We start from the raw sequence: 23633 nt of genomic DNA, 5'->3' as shown, positions 1-23633 counted from the left end.
TATACTAGGTATATCTAACTTCGACTTAGCTCTAATATTGTGGTCATGAACTTCCCCCCTGACATCAAGTTCTGTCATATTATTTTTAATGTGAAGTCCTGCAAAATATATTAAGTATTTTGAGCCTGGTGAAGGATGCACAAAAATTTTCCAAATGACCTGTGTTACAAATTAAGCACAAAAGTTTCTTTTGTAATTTTAAAATGTTATCAACATGGGGAGGATGTCCCTATATAATAAGGCCATATGCAATTGGAAAAGTCTGAAGTATGCCATCCAAAGGTAATCCATGTTTACCATGTCCCTTAGTTTCAAAAGGAGGTATGATACCTGAGATATCTTTTTGCAGACATGATTGGTATGTTCTAGCCAATTAAGTTTGGAGTCACTGTGAACACCTAGAAGCTATACTGATTTAATTTCTATATCCTTTGTATTCCTAGTATGAGCTGTTGTGCCTTATTGGTATTACATAAGAGTTTATTAGCAGTAAACCAGTCCAAAGCTATGTCAAGATATTCTTTTATTATGTGATTGAGTTCAGAGATGTTCTGATGAGAGGTAAACAGTGTAGTATCATCTGCATAACATATGACAGGATGCAGTATGTTGTAAGGCAGGTCACTGATTGCAACAATGAAAAAGAAGGTTCCAAGGATAGATCCTTGGGGAACACCTGTGTCTATCTCGAGCAAGGAAGAATGCATATTCCTGACTGAAATGAATTTTTTCCTGTTGTTCAAGTAAGAAGTAATGATGGCTTAAGTGCTCTCTTGCAACCCATAGTATTCCAATTTCTTTAGTAGGATGTCAACAAGAATGCAATCAAATGCCTTGCTTAAGTCACTTAATACAAGTGATACTTCACTTTTGTCTTCAATGTCAGATAATGTTCGATCAGTGATTTCTGAATCAACAGCAGTTGTGTTTTTCCCCTTGTGAAATCCAAACTGAAAGTTACAAATAAGAAGAAGAGAAAGAAAATGAAGAAAAAATTATGCTTCTGCATTAAAATGAGGTCCACTTATACACAAGCCATAGTCATTGAATGAGTTTTTTTCTGCAACATATTCCATTTTTTTAGTAATTGGACCTAATATATGTACATAACATATTTGACAGTAATTTCTTTGTTACAGGATACTGAAAGATCCATATCTGATTTATGATGGACTTGTGATGCCTTGTTTGCATTTCAAAAAATTAAGCATTTCCATGTATTTCCAGTTACTTTTGTTTTTATTTGTAATTGCATTACTGGTAGAATGTTTATTATTGTGTTGCCAAGTGTTCACCTAACCTATAGTGTTATTTATTTATGAATATGAGTTCAAAATTTTAAAACATTAACAGTAGGGAAAAAAGATTGTGTTCTCAAATTAGCTCTAGTAAATCCTTCACAGATTAAGTATTATAGTCCTGAATGCTATAGTGAAGGAATGATTAAGAGTGGATTGTACCATAAAATAACTTTTATAGCAATTTTTATTTAAATACTTTTGAAACAGTCTAATAACCCATTGTAGCACTTAGTCAGTTTTGTGTAGAATATATATTAATATTTTATTCATGTTTTTGTGTTTTTCAGAATACATTATATGGGAGGCGTACTGTGGAATACATTATTACAAACGACGGAAAAAATGTAACTGTTAGGAAATTTTTTGATTATGAAGATGTATATAAAGTGACTGACTTTCCAATGAAAGTTTGGTCTAATGTGCCTTTATTGTCTTGTGCACCAATACCACAGAGTCTAATTTCATCCAGTGAACGGGTGTATTCACTTGCAAAAGTAAATGCAGAAGTACACAAATTACTGAAAGTAAATGCTGTTGGAACCATTAACTTACAAATGTTCCCACCAAATGGGGAGTTGCAGTACATTTTGGTAAAGTAAGTGATTATAAGTATTATGTAGAAGTATGGAGTAACACTTAAACAGCAGACATAAAGAATAAATTTTTAATCTTTCCGCAAACTTACTTATGCATGGTTATAGAAAATTAGTGCAAATGAGATATATAAAGCACTTTAACACACAAAATATTCTAAATAGAGACATTTTTATTCCAAAAGTCTTACAATAAATCACACAACTTTCAGCTTTACTAATTACATTGTATAAACAATAATTTCAAACTCATAAGATTGATATGTGATCGCCCCAAATGTTCTAGCTTTGTGAAATCTGAAGTTCTCCCAAGGAAAGCAGACTTTCAAGTTGTACATGTAAGAACAGAGATGCAGGAAATAGAAAGCACTACTTAATAATTAAAATGGCATACCAGTTTCATTGGAGAGAGCAAGTATGAGAGGGTGAGAAGATATGTTAGGTCACCCATTGTTTCTCACATTTATAAAATGACTTCCTTCTGATAAAATAATGAGAGCTAATTTTCACTCTTTGCATATAATGTGATTCACTTAGTTGATAAAACAGGTGACAGTAAACTTGTGATAACATTAATCAAAACATTCATGTAAATTCTAAATTATGTTCTGGAATATAATACTGTAAAGTTGACACACCACCTGACAGAGTCCAATTATGGAGGTGCAGTGTTACTGCATGTCTAAATTGTTTGTATTGTTTGTGTACAACTCTTTTTAATCAGCAAAAATTGATACACCATCTACGAGAGTCTGATGACAAAGGCGCAGTGTGTGCAGCGATGAGAGCTTCCCTCCATGGAACTGGAGTCTGTAGAGCAATTTCGTATGCCCTGTACAATGCTTGTGTCTAGAGCCTGATGATCAGGGCACAATGTACATGGCAATCTGAGTGTGCCTCCCCAATACAGTAATCAGCACATTCTATGTGAAACACCATGCAAACACTGATTCTAGCTGAATCATATGGGAATTTTGATTTTAGCTTTTATTTCTTGCATGATAATATTTTTAAGACAGTCCAAATCCTCTTGGGTGTATGTTGCTAACTTATCTCCATATTCCAATAGAATCTGAATATAGAACTTTGAGGTGACCACTTTATCAAACAAATGGTCATTAAATGTAGTTATTCCACCAGTTTTAAACTCTTCAGATATCTTCTCTTTTGTTAGATGCACAATGTTGAGGCCACCACATTTAGATACCTTGTAGCCACCCTTTTTAAGCAGATCCAAACAAGAATGGGAGTTTATAAATAACCTTTGGAATATCATCTAATGTAGCAAGCATCTTGGAGTCATCATTTTCTGTGACTAATCCACATATGGTCACATTTCATGGTGTTTACAATAAATGCTTATATCTTTTACTCCCCAGTCCTATCCAGATTTTCCAGTTTACTGTGTTTAAAGCAGTTTGTAAACCTTGTTATCACATCTGCAAAGGCTTTTTATTTTTCTAATAGTAGATTATATTCTTCCTTCATTGCTGTTGTTTTTGTCAAATACTCCAGTTTGTATTTTTGAGTTCAGCCTCTTCCACTTTTAGTTTCCTTTTGTGCACATATAACACATTAACTTTACTGAAAGTAGTAATTTTTGTAATAGGCAATGGTTTAAGTCTGTTCAATGCATTGTCTCTTTTTCTTAAGACCTGTACAATAACAATATTTGTGCAAACCAAGCCTTATTAAGGGATATCTGTATATGATGTCTTTGTGGAGCACAATGTCCTGAATTGTGAAAAATACATTTCTGCAGCTTTAATATAACACTGACTGCTGATAATTTATCCACAACACCACAGGTTAGGAACTTCAACCACATGAAGTTGCCACTGTTGTAAAACACAAAGCCAGACTTGTGCTTTAAGGAAGTTAAGAGCATTTTTGAGCAGCGTTGTGTCTGTGAATCCACAGAATGTTTTCACTGTGTTGTGGCCCAGCTCAACAATGTAACATCTGCAATTCTGTGTCTCTCAAAATTTCACAAGGAAGATGAAAAAGTAAAAATAGAAGATCAGCAAGTAGAGTGATAAGAGTTTCTGAATGTTTCCAATGATAACTAATTAATTTGATATTGTCAAATTAGGGGCAATAGGCATTCACGATACAAACTGACCATTGACTGTTGGACTGCCTATGTATAGGAGTAGGGACAATTGTATGATGACATCATGCCCCCTCCCCACTGCCCTTCACCTTACTCTCCACCCCCCGCACCAACCATTTCTTAAGTCATGCACCTTCCTTGAAAATGTACCAGCAGAGAGATTCTAAACCAATACACACACATATATAACTCTCCCAAATACAAGCAAATATTCTACTGCCATTTAAACTGAAGGAGCCAATCAGTATATATCTCAGGACTGGCCATCTTGTTATCGCTACCCCACTTGGAGACCAAGACACAAGTGTCGTTCTATCTTTCTATCAAAGTAAAATAGAACTTTAAAGAAACCAAAGTCATTTTCATTATTTATCAAAATATATACCTCTCTTAAATAGTGTAATCTCATTGTGTTCCTTGTATTTTAAAATTTTAAAAAGTTTGTTATTTTAATTAATTCTTCTGCCTGATTCTATAATTGTTTTAAAATTTTCAGTTATGCCTAATCTAAAAATTTAAACCTAATTGAGGTTTCATAGCTAATGTCCAATTCAGTAAATAATAGCATGAACTTCTTTTTATTTTTTTAAAAAAAAAGCTCTGGACAAAAGTCAACAACATTTAATGAAATGTGGCTTTTTCATCGGGGTCATAATGTGCACCACCTCCGGTGGTATACGTTATTGTAAAGACATTGGTATTGCTGGTGTTAATGTACATATTACACCAAAACCTGACTGTGGTTCAATCTATGCAACCTCTTGGTGCAAGGAGCAATAGGCTCTTAAATTAAGTGCCTCAATGTTATTGCCCCATCTAAATTGTATATATTATTTACCAGAATATGTAGAGATTTGTTTTGTAACAGTACAAAACACATGCACCTGCTTATTGGCATTACTGGTGTAACTTACAGGTTAAGACACATATGATGCAAAAAGTACTCACTTTGTGCAAGGCACAATTGATCCCCCAAATTAAGTGCTTCATTGCTACCCCATGTCTAAACTGTTTGTATTGTTTGTCAAAACCTCGTTTTAGTTCAACTAAAATTGATACACCACATACCAGAGTCCAATGATGGCGGTGCAGTGTATGCAGCAATCAGAGCCTCTCTCCATGGTACTGGAGTCTGCACAGCACTTTTGCACACCCTATGCAATGCTTGTGTCCAGTCTGATGATCTGGTAATTCGAGCCTGCCTCCCCAGTACAGTAATCAGCACAGTGATAGATGCAGTGCTTTTATTCTATGTGAAACACTTGGTCCAACACTGATCCTAGCAGTGATTGTCTGGAAATTTTGATTTTACTGTTTATTTCTTCAATAGTAATATTTTTAGGACAGTCCACATACTTTTGAGTGTATGTTGGTAACTCATATCCATATTCCAGTAGAATTTGCATGCAGAACTTCGAGTTTAACACATTATCAAACAAATGGTCATTAAATGAAGTTATTCCACTAGTTTTAAACTCTGCAAATTCCTTTTCTGTTGCTAGATGCATGATCTTGAGACCACCATATTTAGATACCTTGTAGCTATTGAGATTTATAAATAAATTATTCAAATATCACCTGATGTAACAAGCCTCTTTGGAGTAATCATTTTCTGTGAGTAATTCAACATACGTTTACTTTCCATGGTATTTACAGTAAATACTGGTATCTTTTATTCCCCAGTTATAGCTAGATTTTCCCATGTACTCTGTTTGGAGTAATTTGTAAGCTGTGTTATCACATGTGCAAAGTCTTGTATTTTTTCTAATAGTAAATTATATTCTTCCTTCATTGCAGTTGATTTCTTCATATACTCTAGTTAGTATTTTTGAGTTCAACCTCATCCATTTCTAATTTTATTTTGTGTACATGTAACACATTAACTGTCCTGAAAGGAGTAATTTTTGTAATAGGAAATGGTCTATATCTCTTCAATACATTGCTATTTTTTCCTTAAAAGCTGTATAATAACATTATTTGTGCAAATCAGTTCTTATTAGGCAATATCCATATCTGACATTATTGTGGAGCGCAATGTCCTGGATTGAGAAAAATATGTCTCTACAGCTTTAATATAGCAATGACTTCTGACAATTTACCCACAACACCACAAGGTAGGAACCTCAGCCACACGAAGTTATCATTGTTCTGGAAGGCAAGGCCAGATCTGTGGCTGAAGCAAGTCGAGATCATTTTTGTGCAGCGTGGCATTCTCAAGTCTACAGAACATTTTCATTGCATTGTGGGCATCTCAACAATTGCAGGTAGTTCAGGCAGAGGCTGTGTTTCACATTCAGTGTTATTTTGATTTTAAACAACTTGTCTAATCAAACATTTTCCTTTCAAGCCAGAGCTACAATTTCAGAAACTGATCTGTTATGAGCAATTAGGAACCAAAACAGTTTTACTGGAACTAAAGACCCTGCTGGAAAGTGACTTCCTTACACTTTCAGTCCCTAAAGTGCCTTCCAACCAATATTATGACAGTATTAGCAGCTCACATGGGTTTACCCCTCAATGTTTTGGCTGATAAGGTGGCGGCCATTGTCAGTAGCTTGCAGTATGATGTTTACAACACTGTAGAGCATTGCAATAAGTGGACCAGCCCTGGATGGCAGTATCCAGTGGCCCCAACTTGTGCACTTCTTCCAATGAACAGGAAGCAATAGCCAATCATGTGGCAGCCAGCATGCAGGCACTGCACACCAAAATAGCATCTCTTCAAGGCACCAAAGCAAATTTGTAACACTTCAGAAACAAACTGTCATCTTTTATTGGGCAAGAATGTGAGAAGAGATGAGACGTTCCTGGCTAGTGTTGGTATTACCACTGATTTGGTAGCAAGGCCCACAAATGTGTCACACCATGCAGTCACATCCCTTTCTTCCCTTCTGCTCCAGTAATCATAAAGATGTGTTTCCATTCCGACTCACAGAGTGCATCCAGGTGCACTACATGAGAAGATTTCCATAGGATTTTCATTGCATATGTCGCCTGACAGCACGAGAGAGAAGACATTCACGAACATACTAGCTGTTACTTCATCAGCTATTTGACCAAATAGTCTAATTTTTGGTACTGGGCAGTGGTGACAGCCACGTCATCAAGTGGAGTGTTCATTAAAAATTCTCATTGTGTAAATGTTCTGCAGACCACAAAAGAAGCCAACTCAGGCAATAGCCCTCAATTCAGAGACAGACTTTGCCAGTCTGGAACTTACAACACCAAGATTACTATAATCATAGAGTACCTACAGTAAAAACTCTAAATGCCAATGCCGCTGTATCTCATTTATGGTGGGTTTCAAGGGTCACAGCTTTCAGAATTAAGATTAGCTCACATGGAAAAGCAGCAAGTCATTCTTTGCAGACAGGCAGAACATTGAGTATTGGTTTTTTGCACATTTGGAAGGAACAATTAAAAATGTTTGTTTGTGACTGACAAACTGTCTGGATGATGATGATGATTGGTTTGTGGGGCACTCAACTGTGTGGTCATAAGCACCCATACAAGTTCCCAATTTTTACATAGTCCAGTTTCTACACAGTCCAATCCAGCCACTGTCACGAATGATGATGATGATGATGATGATGAAATGGTGAGGACAACACAAACACCCAGTCCCCAGACAGAGAAAATCCCCAGTCCACCTGGGAATTGAACCTGGGACCCCGTGATCTGGAGGCAGCAATGCTTATCACTAGACCACGAGCTGCAGACAAAAAAAACTTTCTGGAACCATGTTTCTGGTAGACGTAGGGCCTAAATGTAGTGTGCCCCCCCTCCTCCCCCCCTGCCCATGCCCCCCCTTTCCAACATTGCTTTGGAAGAGGCAGCTCTCCTAGCACACAGTTACTGATGGCAACCAACATTTGCCACATTCAGATGTATGGGGCAGAAAAGTCTTGAATTTGATTTAGGTTTGAACAAATTGTTTCAATGGAATTTCATCATGGCAGATGTCACCAAGCTTTTTGTAGGAGCTGATTTCTTTCACCATTTTCAGTTGGTTGCACACCTCTACAAGGGAAGGCATTTGCCTCTATTGGAAGTCAACTCACTGCACATTAACTCCCCTTTCAAGCACATCATTCAAGTGTTTCTGGAGACCCCATCAAAGACAACGTCCTGTCAGCAATGCAAACTTGATGTGATACACCATTTTCAGACTTCACCAGGCCTACTGGTCACCATTAAACCAAGAACACCAACACCTAAAACATTTTTGGTGCCAAAGGCAGACATTAAGAGGCAAATATAAGAGGATATAGTAGCACCCTCCAATAGCTAGTGGGCTTTGCTGATTCACTTGGTATTAAAGAATAATAATACATGACACCTATGCAGTCACTACAGAATATGTACATAAATATCCAATTCCTCAAGTGGCAGACTTTAACAATGCTATTACCCGAGCAGAGTTTTGGTGTCATTGATTGCAAAAAGGCATATTCACAAATAGTGGTAGCTCTGGAGCATGCTAAAAAATCAATCTACAAAACACAGTGCAGACATGGAAAAGGTTTATTCACAAGGTTCTCTGTAGTATTCATTTCCTCTTCTGCTATATGGATGATATTTTGTTCTTCTTGGAATCCCAATATCAATGCACAATGCACCTCCAAGTACTGTTTCAACATCATAGGCCAAGACAGCATGAATACTTCAGGATTCAACATGTCTACTTTGGACATTGCACCAACTTCAGAACTAGTGCCTAATGTATGCTCTTTCCTGGTGGCACATATCTTCAAAAAACTGAGAAGATTCTTGGGTATGATAAATTACAACTATAGACACATGCCAAAGGTGACTGAACTTCAGGCTCCACGGACAGACCTAGTGAGAGGGAAGTAAAGTGAAATGGGCACCACAATACTGGAAATTTTTGAGAAGATAGAGAAATATGTGGCTCAAACAGTTTTGCTCATCCATCCTAGGCATGATGCACAGATAGCGTTAATGGTAGACACAAGCCAATTAGCTGTTGGTGCAGCACTACAACAGTTTGTCAGTGGGATGTGGCAGCCCTTTGCCCTTTTTGCAGTTACTTGCAACAGTGCTATAGAAATGGAGAACCACTGACAGGGAACTTTATGCTATTTACACTGCCATTCAACATTTCAAAGCTTCATAGAAGGGAAATATTTTACACTGTTCACTGACCGTGCACCCCTGACAGCATTTTTTCCCAAGGCTCACTGCAGAAATGTAGGCAAACAGAGCGTATATCACAATTCTCAACTGACATATGGCATTTTAGTGGCAGTAGCAGTGTGGTTGCAGGTTACCTCTCATGCTGGAGCACGAGCATAAAAGCCATCCCTTAGTGACAACTTGCAGTGGAACAAAAATGGGCACTGATTTCAAATGGCTGCAAGATGCTACACACAGCCTCTATCAGTTGTCAGTCTGTGTGCAACAACTCAGAACTTCTCTATGGTGTGACACATCATATGGCTTACAGTAGCTGTCCATACCACAGAAATAATGGCACATCATCTTTGATGCTATCCACAACTTGGCACATCCTGGCATGTGAGATACCACCAGATGTATTACAAAGGAAGTTGTGTGGCCAGTAATGAAAAGAGACTGCTGCTGTTGGGCACAAGCTTGCCTAAGATCTCAACAATGCAAAGTTGGTTGACCTGTATTAGCGCCTTTGGGAACCTATGATACACCAACAGCTCACTTCACGCATATTCATATTGACCTAGTCAGGCCACTGCCACCCTCTGGGTCAGATAACTACTTCCTGACAGTGGTCGACGGATTCACACATTGGCCGGAAGCTTTTCCAACAGTTGACATGCCAGCAGAAACAGTACCATGGGCCTTAGTGACAAGCTGAATTGTGAGGTTTGGTGTGCTCGAAATGATAATGACAGACTGCAGAAGGCAGTTTGGATCTGTACTTTTTCATGAGATTTTACTTCTGTGTGGCTGTGCACATTTATGAACCACCAACCACTATCCCGATATGCAATAAAATGTTAGAAAGGTTTTATAGAAGCCTAAAAGCAGCCTCAATATGCAGTGGGGAGAAGTGAAAAGACACACCACCACTGGTTCTCTTGATTCTACAAACTGCAATTAAGGACAACTTAGACTGTTCAACAGCCGAACTGGTTTGTAGGGAACAACTGAGCCTGCCAGCAGAGCTCCTTTCTGTAAAACTGAATCACCTCCCAACATATGAATATGGCAGTCTTCATCTTAGAGCTGCAACACAGAATGGCTCAGATTCATCAAAACCCAGTGCAGCTACACAGAGAGAAACCTGTTTTTATCCATAAGGACCTGTTCACCACATTGTACATCTGGGTCCACTATGACCACCTTACAGAGTCCATACAAGGCACCTGAATACTGAGAGAACCCATTTTTCATTGATTGGCATAGAAAACAGGAAATGATTTCAATTGAAAGGCTGAAACCTGCCCAGCTGGATGAGGATACCAACAGGTGACCCTGACGGGGATTCAAGAGTTCCCACACATAGCCTACACTGAATGTACTGGCAGGACAGGAGGATGTTGCGGCCACTATGCACACTTTTGCCTGCACATCCAGCTGTAATTACCAGGGCCATGAGAATTGTGAGGCATCGACTTTCTGACATTCCTGGTGGTCACAGTTTAGAAAAAGGAGGGGGTTGGTGTAGTGATGCAGCTATTGATCTGTGAAACAAGGATAAAATAACATGACTCATGGGTTTGATCTTTTGTTTCACCTCCCTTTGTTTGCTGTTTATCGAATTCTTTGCCTGTGTAACCTGTTTGTAATTAAAGTTTTTTATATAGATAATAAACCTGTGTTTTCTGGACCAGTGTGGATTTCAGTAAGGAATACCTCTCACTTTCCTAGCTACTATAAAATCCTATAGATATAATGCAAGCACAGTGTTTAGCATTGTGTTGATTCCAGTACCAGGAAGGCAGGCATCTATTGCAACATACACTGCACCCTTACCATTAGACATTGGACACAAGTGTTGCACAGGAGGCTCTGATCACCACATACACTGCACCCTGATCATAGGACTCTGGCAGGCAGTGCATCAATTTTAGCTGAATTATAATAAAGTTTTGACAAACAATACAGACAATTTAGATGTGAGAATAATGTTGTGGTACTTAATGTGAGGATCAATTATCTTGTGCCACAGGGGTACAAAGATTGAACCACTGTCCCGTTTTGCATCATATGTATCTTAACCTCCCCAATAGTGCCAATATCTCTGCGTAGTTTGAAAAATAATACAGGCAGTTTTGATGTGGGCACTCAATCTGAGGATCAGTTGTGCCTTTCATCATGTGGGTACTAAGATCAAGCATTCGGGACGACAACGGTTCAATCCCGCATTCGGCCATCCTGATTTAGGTTTTCTGTGATGTCCCTAAATCGCTCCATGCAAATGCCAGGACAGTTCCTTTGAAAGCACACGGCCGACTTCCTTCCCCGTCCTTCCCTAATCCAACGAGACCGATGACCTCACTGTCTGGTCTCCTTCCCCAAACAACCCAACCCATCTAAGATCAAACCACAGCAGGATGTTGGCATCAAGTATACTGAACCTGTAAGTTACACCTGTAATGCCAAGCAGTGAGCCATGTTGCCTATGTACTGATATAGAACGAATTTTCACGTTTTTATACAAAATAGTACAGACCGTTTTCTGTTTCATTAAAGTGATATTTTTCTTTTGTGTCAAGATCGAAACACAGTTCAATTATGATGCCAAGTGGGGGTACAGAGGGCAAGATGGCTAGCTCTGTAGTGCATACTGATTTACTTTCATTTTTTATGGCAGTAAAATACTGGGCTGTGTTTGGGAGAGTGAAAGCTGGTAAGTTATTTGGATTCTGTGAATGCTGACGAAGTAGTGTAGGGTCTACAAATGCTGATGAAGCTGTACAGATTTTGTGAATGCTGATGAAGCATTCTGCCGCTGCTCTCCTCATTTCTTCCTGCCACAATATGAAGAACAGCAGAGATGTATTTTAGGTCCCAAATGCACATTGCATACCTACTTCATATTATTTATAAAGCATGTTAAAATAGCTCATCTCTTCAACTATTTACTATCCTGCATAACTATTAATTGATTACAAACAGTTTAACAAAGCAGCATACATAACCTAAGATACTTTCATTCATTGGAGTCTCATGGTATAATCTTTTAGAGACATCAGACACATAAGAAATTTAAAAATCTTCATGGCTTAAAAAGAAAGCTGATACAGCAATCTAAAAATTGTAATCTTCTGCAGAAACATGTTCACTATTATAGCATACAAATATATTTGCTCCCATCAAACATATTATGCAAGAAAGTCTTATTTAGTTAATACCAATATCTAAGAGACTGCTGGAAAAATGTCTCCTTGATGAATTATTCTGTTAACTTGTTGGCATCAGTCTAAATACATTATGTAGGTATTGTGCATTCCTCTAATACAAAGTCAAAGCTTTTTTCTCAACATTTCATATTTCGTTCAAAACCAGCTTCTATTGTCAAAGCTTTTTTTGAATATTTCTTAGTTCATTCTAAACCAGCTGTTATTACCAACCATAAATGTTCCATGTGATGTGTACGTGAAACTTTGACAAAGTTTTTGAAATGGCTATTGCATGCAGTTTAGTTATATGACAGAAGGCCTTCCTCTTTACTTTCCTTTTTCCTGTGGTTAATTTATAAATGTCAAGTTAACCAAACAGCCATTTTTAATAAGCTGGTAAGACATATAACTTGTTTAGAGTCATGCCAGTAAATATATGAACTTTATCACTTTCATACACACCTGAAAGAATGGATGCTGTTGATGATACAACAGTACAAGCCTAGGCAAGCATACTACAATAACAAAATTGGTCTTTATTGTAATTATATTTATTTATTGAAATATGTATTCCATAGATCCAGTTCTGCATGTGGCTGTGGAATGAGTCAAAAACATTTAGTTCATTATTACATTAGTTTCCATGACGACAATAAACAAAGATTAATAAGACAAGGTGGAAACACAATCGGTAAGATAAAGTTACACTCACAAGCAGAGTTCCAGATACAACATTCCGATTTTGTCCAAACAAATTTTTACAGTTCACATTTAATTCATTATTACATTAGTTTCCATAATTTGATTCCTTGTTGTCTTTCTTCCTGTTGCAGGAAGCCAAGCCATGTTGTGAGCATTAGGTGATGAATTAAGTGGACCATAATATAAGAAAGTGAACAGTATGACATATGGATGTTTCTATCATTCTGAGGAACCTACACAGATAGCCAAATTGGTTAGGGGGACCACTTGTGATAAGTGGGAAATCTGGGTTTGAGTCCCAGTTGGGCACCAATTTTCATAGGTCACTGTTGGGTAGTAGATCTATATCTAATACAGCTGATGTTGAGGAATTTCCAGTCAGTGAATTAATTTTGAAGATAAATTGTATTAATTTCTATGGTACCTAACAGAAATATTGTTTTTCACAAATTTGGGCATTCAAAACCATGATACATGTTACACACACAGTTTTTGCTACCCCATATGATTGTCACAAAAGTAAAAAAGAACAACAAAAATGGTTCAAATGGCTCTGAGCACTATGGGACTTAACTGCTGTGGTCATCAGTCCCCTAGAACTTAGAACTACTTAAACCTAACTAACCTAAGGACATCACACACATCCATGCCCAAGGCAGGATTCGAACCTGCGACCGTAGCGGTCGTGCGGTTCCAGACTGTAGCGCCTTTAATCGCTCGGCCACCCCGGCCGGCCAAAGAACAACATAAATATCCTTAATGTGAGAAACTATTTCCAGTTATGGTGTTATATCATATACTCATTATTAATGCTTTTGTATTTTGCACCCACATAGAAAACCTACATATTATCCTGTAGGAGTAATTTCACTACATAAAGGAAAACGCTTGCATGGATTTTATACTGTGAATGATCACTTTTATTCTACCACACCAACACAATACATACATACATTAACGCGGGAAAATGAACACTGTTTGTTTCCTCCAAAGAACCTCGCTCGCAAAGAGAATGTTTCTGTGTCTCCTATCGACTTGTCACTACCACACAGCTCCCCCCCCCCCCCCCCCATGAAGTGCAGAGCACCCGTTATGGTGGGGTACTTAAACTTCACCTCTCGGCCTGCCCGAGTGCGGATAGGGCGGGTGTGGGTGCTGCTTGATGATTCCGCTGCTGCATTAGGTCCCTTGGTGTGGAGCTCCGGTGGCTCACAGCTGTCTGGCTTTGTGGAAGGTGTGGGTTCATTGCGAATTGTGTCTGGAGTTGTCTGTGAGATTGCAGTCGGTGCTGTCATTGGCCAAGCGGGTTTTACCCACTCAATGGAAACCTTGGTCGACTTTCCCTGGAGAGGATATCCATTGTGTGTGTGCCCCGTCCTAGCACTTGGAACGGTCCAGTGTACGGTGGCTGCAATGAATGACGTACCAGGTCTGTGCAGAGCATGATGTGGGAACAAGTATCGAGGGACTTGTGTATGGACATTGGGTGCGTGCCGTACTGAGACGTTGGGGCTGCATGTAGCATCTCTGCCTGCTACCTCATTTGTTGCAAGAGGTGGGGTAGTTGTGTCTCATCTGGGAGAGGAACTGGTGTAAGAAATTCTGCTGGAACACATAGTGGTTCTCTATATACCAACTCTGCTGAGGAACAACTAATGTCTGTTTTTAATGCGGTCCGTAACCCCAGCAAAACCAATGGCAACGCTTGAATCCATGAGTCCTCGTGGCACATCAGGGCAGCCTTTAAAGTCCGGTGCCACCATTCCACCAAACCGTTGCTGGCCGGGTGGTAGCTAGTTGTCTGGTTTCATTTGAAGCCACAGAGTTTCGACAGTTGTTGGAAGAGTGTCGACTCAAATTGGCGTCTTTTGTTGGTGGTAATGAAAAATGGGCACCCAAAACGAGCTACCCAAGTTTCCAAAAATGCCCGTGCAGTAGTCTCTGCAGAAATGTCCCTGATTGGTGTAGCCTCTGCGCACCGTGTGCAACGATCCACTGCCGTAAACAAGTACCTGTAACCTTCCGAAGGGGGCAGGGGTCCAACCAAGTCAATGTGTACATGCTGTTGGGGTTGGGAATTGTCCTACTGGAGCATGAACATGACGTCCCGCTTAGCTACGTTGACACTCATAGCAGCTGTGGGCCCACTCCCGTGTATCTTTCTTGGTTGAAGGCCACACAAAACGGTCCGCAACTAACTTTACTGAGGCACTGGTTCCTGAATGAGCCAGGTTGTGAATGCTGTCGAATACCTTTCGTCGGAACTGGGGAGGGGAGTTGATGTATGGCATGGTCTAACAGTGGAGGTGTCGCACCATACCTTAAATGGGCTGCGGGGGGCATCCACAAGTTATAAACGTAGGCCAGTTGACAGGTCCACCAACAAGGACTGCAGCTGGGCATCTGAAGCCTGTGCCCTTGCCAATTCAGAATAATCCAACATTGGACTTATCCCATTAATGCACGAGAAATAGTCTGCCACAATCTTGTCAGCAGCGTGGATGTGACGCACGTCTGTCGAAAACTGGCATATAAACTCAATATGGTGGGCCTGGTGGGGGGAACATGAATCGCTGATTTTGTAGAAAGCTGCCACAAGAGGTTTATGGTCGGTGTATATGGTGAATTGCCTGCCCTTAATGAAAGGGCGGAAGTGCCTGACACTTTCATACATTGCGAGGAGTTCCCTGTCGTATGCACTCCAACGAGTTTGACTCATCTGTAGTTTTTCTGAGAAAAAACTTAGTGGCTGCCAATGACCCTTCACTCTCTGGTGCACTACTGCACCGACTGCAACTTGGCTTGCGTCCACTACTAGGGCTAGCTGAGCTCCTGGTGCAGGGTGTGCAAGCCCCACTGCGTTGTGAATGCTGTTTTGCAGTGCCTTGAAAGCAGAGTCCATCTCGGGTGTCCATGGGAGTGGGCGCTTGCCAGTTTTGTTCTGTCCGGCCAAGGCATTGTTCAGTGGCATCTGTATTGCTGCTGTTCCGGGGAGGTGGCGACGATAGAAATTTATCATTCCTAGGATTCATCGGAGATTGTGGTAGGTTTGAGGCCATGGTAGGGTACGCAACAACTCCAGCTTCTCTGGCAGTGGGAAAATGCCCTGAGCTGACACTTTATAACCCAGGAAGGTCACCACGGGTTCCCCAAACACACACTTGTCCTTGTTAAGTGTTATTCCATGAGCACTAAGCCTGCTTTGCACCTCGTTTATGTGTTTCTGATGGTCAGAAACATTCCCAAAAAACACCAGAATATCGTCTAAATAGACAAAACATTATGGTAGCCCTCTTAGCACGCTGTCTAGAAACCATTGCCATGTTTGGGCAGCATTTTTCAGCCTGAATGGCATCACCAAAAATTCAAACAGCCCGAATGGGGTTGTCACTGCAGTCTTAGGTATGTCCTGCTCTGCCATTGGGATCTGATTATAAGCCTTACAGCAATCTAGAACATTGAATATGGTCGCCCCAGCCAGTGAATGGGTGAAATCCTGTATATGTGGCACAGTGTATCTGTCCAGAACAGTTTGGTCATTCAAAGCCCGATAATCACCTCACAGGCACCATGACCCATTCTTTTTAGTGAGGTGCAGAGGAGAGGACCACGGACTGTTGGATGGCTGTATAGTTCCTTCCTGTAGCATCTCGTAGAAAATGGCCTCGGTTTCCCGCAAGTGATCAGGTGCAAGCCTGCGAATGCTTGAGGAGACTGGTGGGCCTGGGGATGTATGGATGTGGTGCACTGTCTCATGCTTCGCCCTGTTCTTTCTTGTTCCATGTTGTGGCTTGGGTGTCGCCTTTGTGGATGAAACATCAGGAGCCTGTTGTTGTGCTGTCAACTGTTTTCATGTCATTTGAGCCATCTGCAGGTCAGATTCCTTCATCACTATGGTGTCATCCCAGGTGGGTGCGCTGAGTTTATCTACCCTTGGATATGCATGAGAGGTCGGACGACCTTGTACTCCTGGGATAACCCGTCCATTGGCAGAATGGATGAGTTGCGACTTGCGTAAATCCATGGACAATGCAAGTTTTGCCAGGAAATCAACACCTAGTATAGGTTGGTCAATATCGGCCATAACGAAGGTCCACTGCCAGTGTTTTCTGTACATATGTGTGGATGACTGAATCGTTGACTGCTTTCAAAGTGGTCTCTTCAGCACGTTTGTCTGAAGGGAAGAAGTTTACAGGCAGAGTGCTGAAATCTGAGCTGGTGTCAATCAAAAACATCTATCCTGTAGAGCGATCAGGAATGAAAAGTCTTTGTGAAGCTGTGTACCTTACAGCTGTGGGAGAAGTCGATCTGCATAATATAGGTGTGTTCTCCTCCCATGCGTCTGTGAGTTTAGGCACAGTTGCTTGTTGTCACGGTCGGCTGTGCCTAAAGCAGGTTGTGGGATGCCCTTGGATGCAAGCATGGTGCCTTGCACTTCGTAGCTTGTGCGCCGAAGCGCTGGTGGAACCAGCAATAACCGGTTCCGTTGTTTGTGTGATGCGGTGGGCGCATTGGCTGGCAACAACGTGTGTGTGTGTGTGTGTGTGTGTGTGTGTGTGTGTGTGGCAACTCAATGGCCGGCCCTCATAAGCAATTAAGGTTAAGCACACCTGTGGAGGTAACTGCTGTTGTCAGATGTTCACAAGTAATGTGTCTGAGAACACGAAAGTGTTCACCACAGCACATAAATGTTGGTAAAAGTCTGAAGGCGACCTGTCACCACGTTTCTCGTGGTACAGGAGCTGTGTCATCTGCTGGTCCATAGGTTTTGTGCAACGGGAAATTAATGCTGCCTTCAGGGTGGCATAGGCTTGTTGTGGTGGGGGTTGCATAATTATGTCCGATACCAATGATGACGCACGTTGGTCCAGGTTGCATATCACTAGCGTGAACTGTTCAAAATCATCGAATATTTGTTGCTGCATGAAAATGTTCTCCATAATAGCAAACCAATTTCCAGACGTTCGGGAATGAAAGGTGGGGGCCGAATTTGTAACCGTGATGCGGGTGGGCCACGATAACCATCAAATCGAAAGTGTGAAACTCGTGGGAGTGGCACCAACGCAGGTGATGAAAACGCGAGCACATTTCATCTGATATCGGGGTGTCCTGCGGGCTGATTGTACGATGCAATGTCCTGTGGTGGCGGCATGGAAACCGCCGGCACACGCGGCGGGGTTGGAAATGTAACGTCATGGGCAAAGTTGATATGAGGTGTAGTAATCCGTGGCACTGTGAACTGATGGGTCTGCTGCATCATGTCGTGCTCCTTCTTGATATTCGGGATGACACCGTCGATGTCGTGGAAGAGGTTGTGTGCAGACGACATGTCGATACGAGATGTCGCGGACAATATCTAAAGAAACTTGTCTACTGTCACACCGCTTAGTCACGGGGTCACCACTTATGTGGGAGTAATTTCATTACATAAAGGAAAACACTTGCGTGGATTTTATACTGCAAATGATAACTTTTATTGTACCACACCAACACAATACAAACATACGTTAACGCGGGAAAATGAACACTGATTGTTTCCTCCAAAGAACCTTGCTCGCAAAGAGAATGTTTCTGTGTCCTGTCGACTATTGACTTGTCACTCCCACAATCCTATGCTTTTTTGTCAGCTACTTAGTACAAAGCTCTGTAACAGAGTTTTTGTCAGACATTATTATTCTAAAAAATTCTACTTTTGGTTTTCTGATGATTGTAAATGACTGGGTTCTTGTCTTAAATATAAAATACTTCTTGTGCCTTATTTAATCATGTACAGTTTTGTAGCTCTTAATGGTGTTTAATATAATTTTCAGTCAATCGATTCACATAAAAACTACAACAGAGAAACCGAAAGACTGGAAGCAAGAAGGGACACTGAAAAATGTTGGATTAAAATTTGAAATATCATTTTCTGATTTAACTCAAGATCGTAAAAAGCTCAAGAAGGAATATGTCCTGAAAAAGGTAAATTCAGTACCTATGGCTAGATTTGGTATATATGTAAATTTCAATAAAAAGTATTTAGCAGGTTTGTTGAAGACACTTAAATTTATTTCAATTTGTGCTTAACGAATCTACTCTTAACCCTAGGATGCCTAAGGGAGGGGTTCGTTGAACCCACAATTATTTTATGTCCCTTGCTTTTGCCCAAGTAACTTTCATACTACATATTCCCTTTGAGTTATTGTTTGTTGGCTATTTTATGAAATGTTAGTGTCAATATATTTTATAGAAAATTCCTGCTTTGAAAGAAAAAATAAATAATCTTATTAAGGGTCCAACAACCCCCCCCCCCCCCCCCCCCTTATGCTTCCATGCTATAGAAAATTTCGCTTAGTAGGATTTCATATTTCTCATCTCCACAACAATGCAAGCTAGTTTCTTGTTGGTTGGTATTCTTGATATTCACAACAAGTAACTTTGGTGTCCTACTCAGCAAAAATGAAACCAAGTAAGAACTTACTGATGTTGTCAACAATGCACCAAGATAAAGGCACTGTTGGAGGAGAGAAGAATAAAACCGAGATAAATACATATTATAATTCCACTGAAGTTGGAATTGATACCATTGATCAAATGGCGCGTATGTACACCTACAAGAGGGGAACAAAGAGATGGCCTCTATCTGTATTTTACTCTCTCATCGACATTTGTGCTGTCAATGCAACCACCATATTCATCCAACAACATCCAAGATGGGATGACAGGTAACACAACAAATGGAAACTTTATCTTCTGCAAGCTGGGATGGAACTAGTGAAATTGCAGGTAGAAGAAAGAAGTGCCAATGCAAGAGGGTTATCTAACCAAATTGTTCAATCAATGGAGACTATTCTACAAAAGAAAATCAAAGAAGTGACAACAGAAGCACATCAGCCTCATGCAGGGAAAGGTCGGTGACATGTTTGTGTAAGAAAAGCTAAAACAAAGAAGCAGAAGTACAACAATCTAAGTAAACCAAAACAGTATTGTGGACAGTGTCATAAACGTGTGTGTAACACACATTCAGAAAAAATTGTGAAGTGTGTCTCTTGCCTTGAAGTTGAGGACTCGGGGTAGTCTATTGTATATGAACACATCTGTATCTTGTATTGTAATATGCCAATTTTTTATTCACTCAATCCAATATTTATAGCAATTAACAACATTTATAAACCGATGCCTTAGTTAAAATACATAAACCATTTTGAAAGTTGTAATTTTTTGTCAGTAAAACTTATTTAATATCTGTGGGCTCGCTGAACCCCCCCCCCCCCCCCCCTTATGCATCCAAGTTAGAAAAAAAGGCTTGGGCGTCCTAGGGTTAATTACATGCACCTACTATTCTTAAAATTTTACATGTACAAAAGTAATATGAACAAGAAACAAAACTCATTTATTGAATAATACATATATTGACAAAATTACTTTATTATTTAGATTGACAGTTTAATGAAGAACTTAGCAGAGAGTCTAGAGACAACTCCAGGAAGCTTACCATTAGATAAATTGCACCAAGACAATGTGCCTCAACTCTTGTATCTTCTGTACACTTTAGATAAAAGTGATTTGGAAAGCTATTACAGTGAGCTGGCAATTGGTACAAGCTATCAACAGGAAACAAAGAGGTATGTATTGTAGCTATGTCAGATATTCTTCAAACATATTGAGGTTCTCATCTGTAATATCCACATATCTTTAAACTGACTGATGGTTGGTTACAACAGAAAATCTCTGTGTAAAAAGTGTTTGCTCAAATGACTTTATGGAAACAGTGGGCATCAAAAGTAAGCATTTTGGCAAAATTTAAATTTCAGTTTTATTTATCAGAGGAAACTGCCGTAGTTATGAAACTACTTTCAGCTATTCCATAATTCTATGCAGAGTCATTATCAATATAGTTTAGATTAGATTTAGATTAGATTTACTTTCATTCCAACTGATCCATAGTGAGGAGATCCTCCAGGATGTAGAACATGTCAGAAAAACAAATAAGCTAATGTATCTTCCACAGGTCCCAAATGGAATGACTGCCATTTTTTTAATGAACACTATATGAAACAATCAATTTACAAACACTCATTTACTAAGATTGCATTAATGCACTGAATTTAAAATTAAAAAAAAAATGTTTATTTTTTAATTTATAAGGTAATAAACATATAATAGAACTACTACAATACTTATTTAGAATGAACACATTACTGCACTGAAATGGTGCAAATGTTAGATTGTACTTGTGTGTGTCTATATATATATATATAGACACACAAAACAGAATTTTATTGTTTGTTAAACTTTTTATGGCTGATGGCAAGTTATTGAAAATGTGTGTTCCTGAATATTGCACTCCTTTTTGTACAAGAGTAAGTGACTTTAAATCCTTGTGAAGATTATACTTATTTCTAGTTTTCATTCCGTGAACTGAGCTGTTGGTTTGAAAAAGTGATATATTTTTAATGACAAATTTCATTAAGGAATAAATATATTGGGAAGCAGTAGTTAGTATACCTAGTTTCCTGAACAGGCTTCTGCAGGATGTTCTTGAGTTCACACCACATATAACACTGTGGTGTGCGTACTGTAAGACCTTCAGTACACACACCATCAGATTATTGGACTTGTCACTCTAATGAAGTAGGCGAGTGTCAGCAATATGTCTCGTGGTCTTATCGTGACACTTTTATCTTCTGCCGTTGGGTCAGACAATAGAAATGCCACTTGCACGCTTAGAGTAGCAGATTGACAGTGACTAACTTTAAACAGAACTTGATTAATTTTCACACACATTTATTAAAGTAATAACAAGCATAAAAATTACTTAACTTGGTTCTGGATGCTATTTATAATTGACAATCTGAAGTTCCTTTGGTATTGGTACATTAATCTTATTCTCACATATATCTCTGATACTTGGCAAAAGTGGCCATACATTTACCTTCATGGCTATGTACAGGAACAGGGTAATCTTATTAGGTGCAAACTGAAACTTGACTATAGACTGGTACAGACAAATGTAGACTGGTACAGTCTGAAGCAGACTGGCTAATTGGAGGTCTGCACATTCGTTATAATACCCCGCATGCTCATGTATCACTGCATGAGTGTGATCTGTGAGAAGAGAAGGTTCTATGTTAGCAGTAATCTCATTGGCTGCATTACATATTAATATGTGGATCGGCGGAAGCAGAATTTGGTCCGTCTCTATGGCAGCACCATCTCGTAGTGCGGAGATGGACGAGCGCTGCGCCTGCGCTGTTGTGCTTAGCGGGGCGCGCTCTAGTGGGAAAGTTGTGTACGTGCTGACTACGCGGAACTATGTACACAACAAACTCTTATTGCATGCTTTTGTGCCCAGAAAACTTTAGCTGGGCTTAATGAATTACCCCAAAGAATAATCCTATATGACTTCATGGAATGAAAGTAAGCATAGTATGCCAGCTTTTTCATTTTTATATCCCCTATGTCTGACATAATTCACATTGCAAATAGATTTATTAAGATGCTTCAGCAGTTCTGTGGTGTGCTTCTCCAGTTGAATTTATTATTAAGCTGCAATCCCAAGAATTTAGCACTGTCCACTTCTTCTATCTGCTTGTCATCGTATGTTAGGCATATACTCGTGGGACACCCCTTACAAGTTCTGAACTACATGTAGTGTGTTTTTTCAAAGTTTATTGATAAAGAATTGGCTAGGAACCAGTGATTAATGTCCACATATATTTTATTAGCCGATCTTTCTAAGACTACACTTGATTTGCTATTTATTGCAATGTGTGTATCATCGGCAGACAAAACAAACTTAGCATCTGGTAATGTTACCGATGAAAGATCATTGATATACACAAGAAAAAGTCAGAGCTCTAAGATGGAACCTTGTGGGACCCCACATGTAATTAGTTCCCAGTTGGATGATGACTGATAACTTAATGCATGTCTCTTTCCTAATAACACCCTTTGTTTCCTGCCAGAGATATAAGGTTTGAACCATTTTGCAACATTTCCTGTTACACCATAATATTCTAATTTACTTAATAGGACATTGTGATTTACAAAGTCAAATGCCTTTGACAGATCACAAAATATACCAGTTGCCTGCAATTTTTTATCTAATGAATTAAGTACATTTTCACTGTAAGTGTAGATAGCCTTCTCAATATCAGAACCCTTTAGAAATCCGAACTGTGACTGTGACAGTATGTTATTTGTGATAAGATGGTTATAAAGCTGATTGTAAATTTCCTTTTCTAAATTTTTTTGAGAATGCTGGCCAAAGTGAAATTGGTCAGAAATTTGATGCTATTTCTTTATCTCCCTTCTTAAACAGTGGCTTAACTTCAGCATATTTCAGCCAGTCAGGAAATATTCCACTGATAAACGACTGGTTATACAGATAGCTTAATATGTTACTTAACTCAGAATCACATTCTTCAATTAAATTCGTTGATATTTCATCATACCCACTAGATGTTTCTTATTTTAAAGATTTAATGATGAACATTACTTCTGCTGAGGTAGAGAGAGTCATATTCATACGATGGGAGTTACTTTAAATGTTTGGTCTGAGGTATTCCATAGCAGCATCTACAGAACCTGACAATCC

At 39.4% G+C, this 23633-nt stretch overlaps 1 protein-coding gene across 2 annotated transcripts in view; it reads left to right on the top strand.

Moving 5' to 3' along the window:
- LOC124556650 overlaps positions 1 to 23633 on the top strand; it is a 637832-nt gene that overhangs the window by 134094 nt on the left and 480105 nt on the right. For both annotated transcript variants that reach the window (XM_047130615.1, XM_047130616.1), the window contains exons 4-6: positions 1589 to 1896; positions 18865 to 19015; positions 20471 to 20658. In XM_047130615.1, coding sequence (XP_046986571.1) covers positions 1589 to 1896; positions 18865 to 19015; positions 20471 to 20658 — 647 coding nt within the window. The remainder of the gene's footprint in view (positions 1 to 1588; positions 1897 to 18864; positions 19016 to 20470; positions 20659 to 23633) is intronic.

This window comes from Schistocerca americana, chromosome X (genome assembly GCF_021461395.2).
Source record: "Schistocerca americana isolate TAMUIC-IGC-003095 chromosome X, iqSchAmer2.1, whole genome shotgun sequence".
In the NCBI taxonomy this organism is placed as follows: domain Eukaryota; kingdom Metazoa; phylum Arthropoda; class Insecta; order Orthoptera; family Acrididae; genus Schistocerca; species Schistocerca americana.
This window is presented reverse-complemented; position numbering and strand designations above follow the sequence as displayed.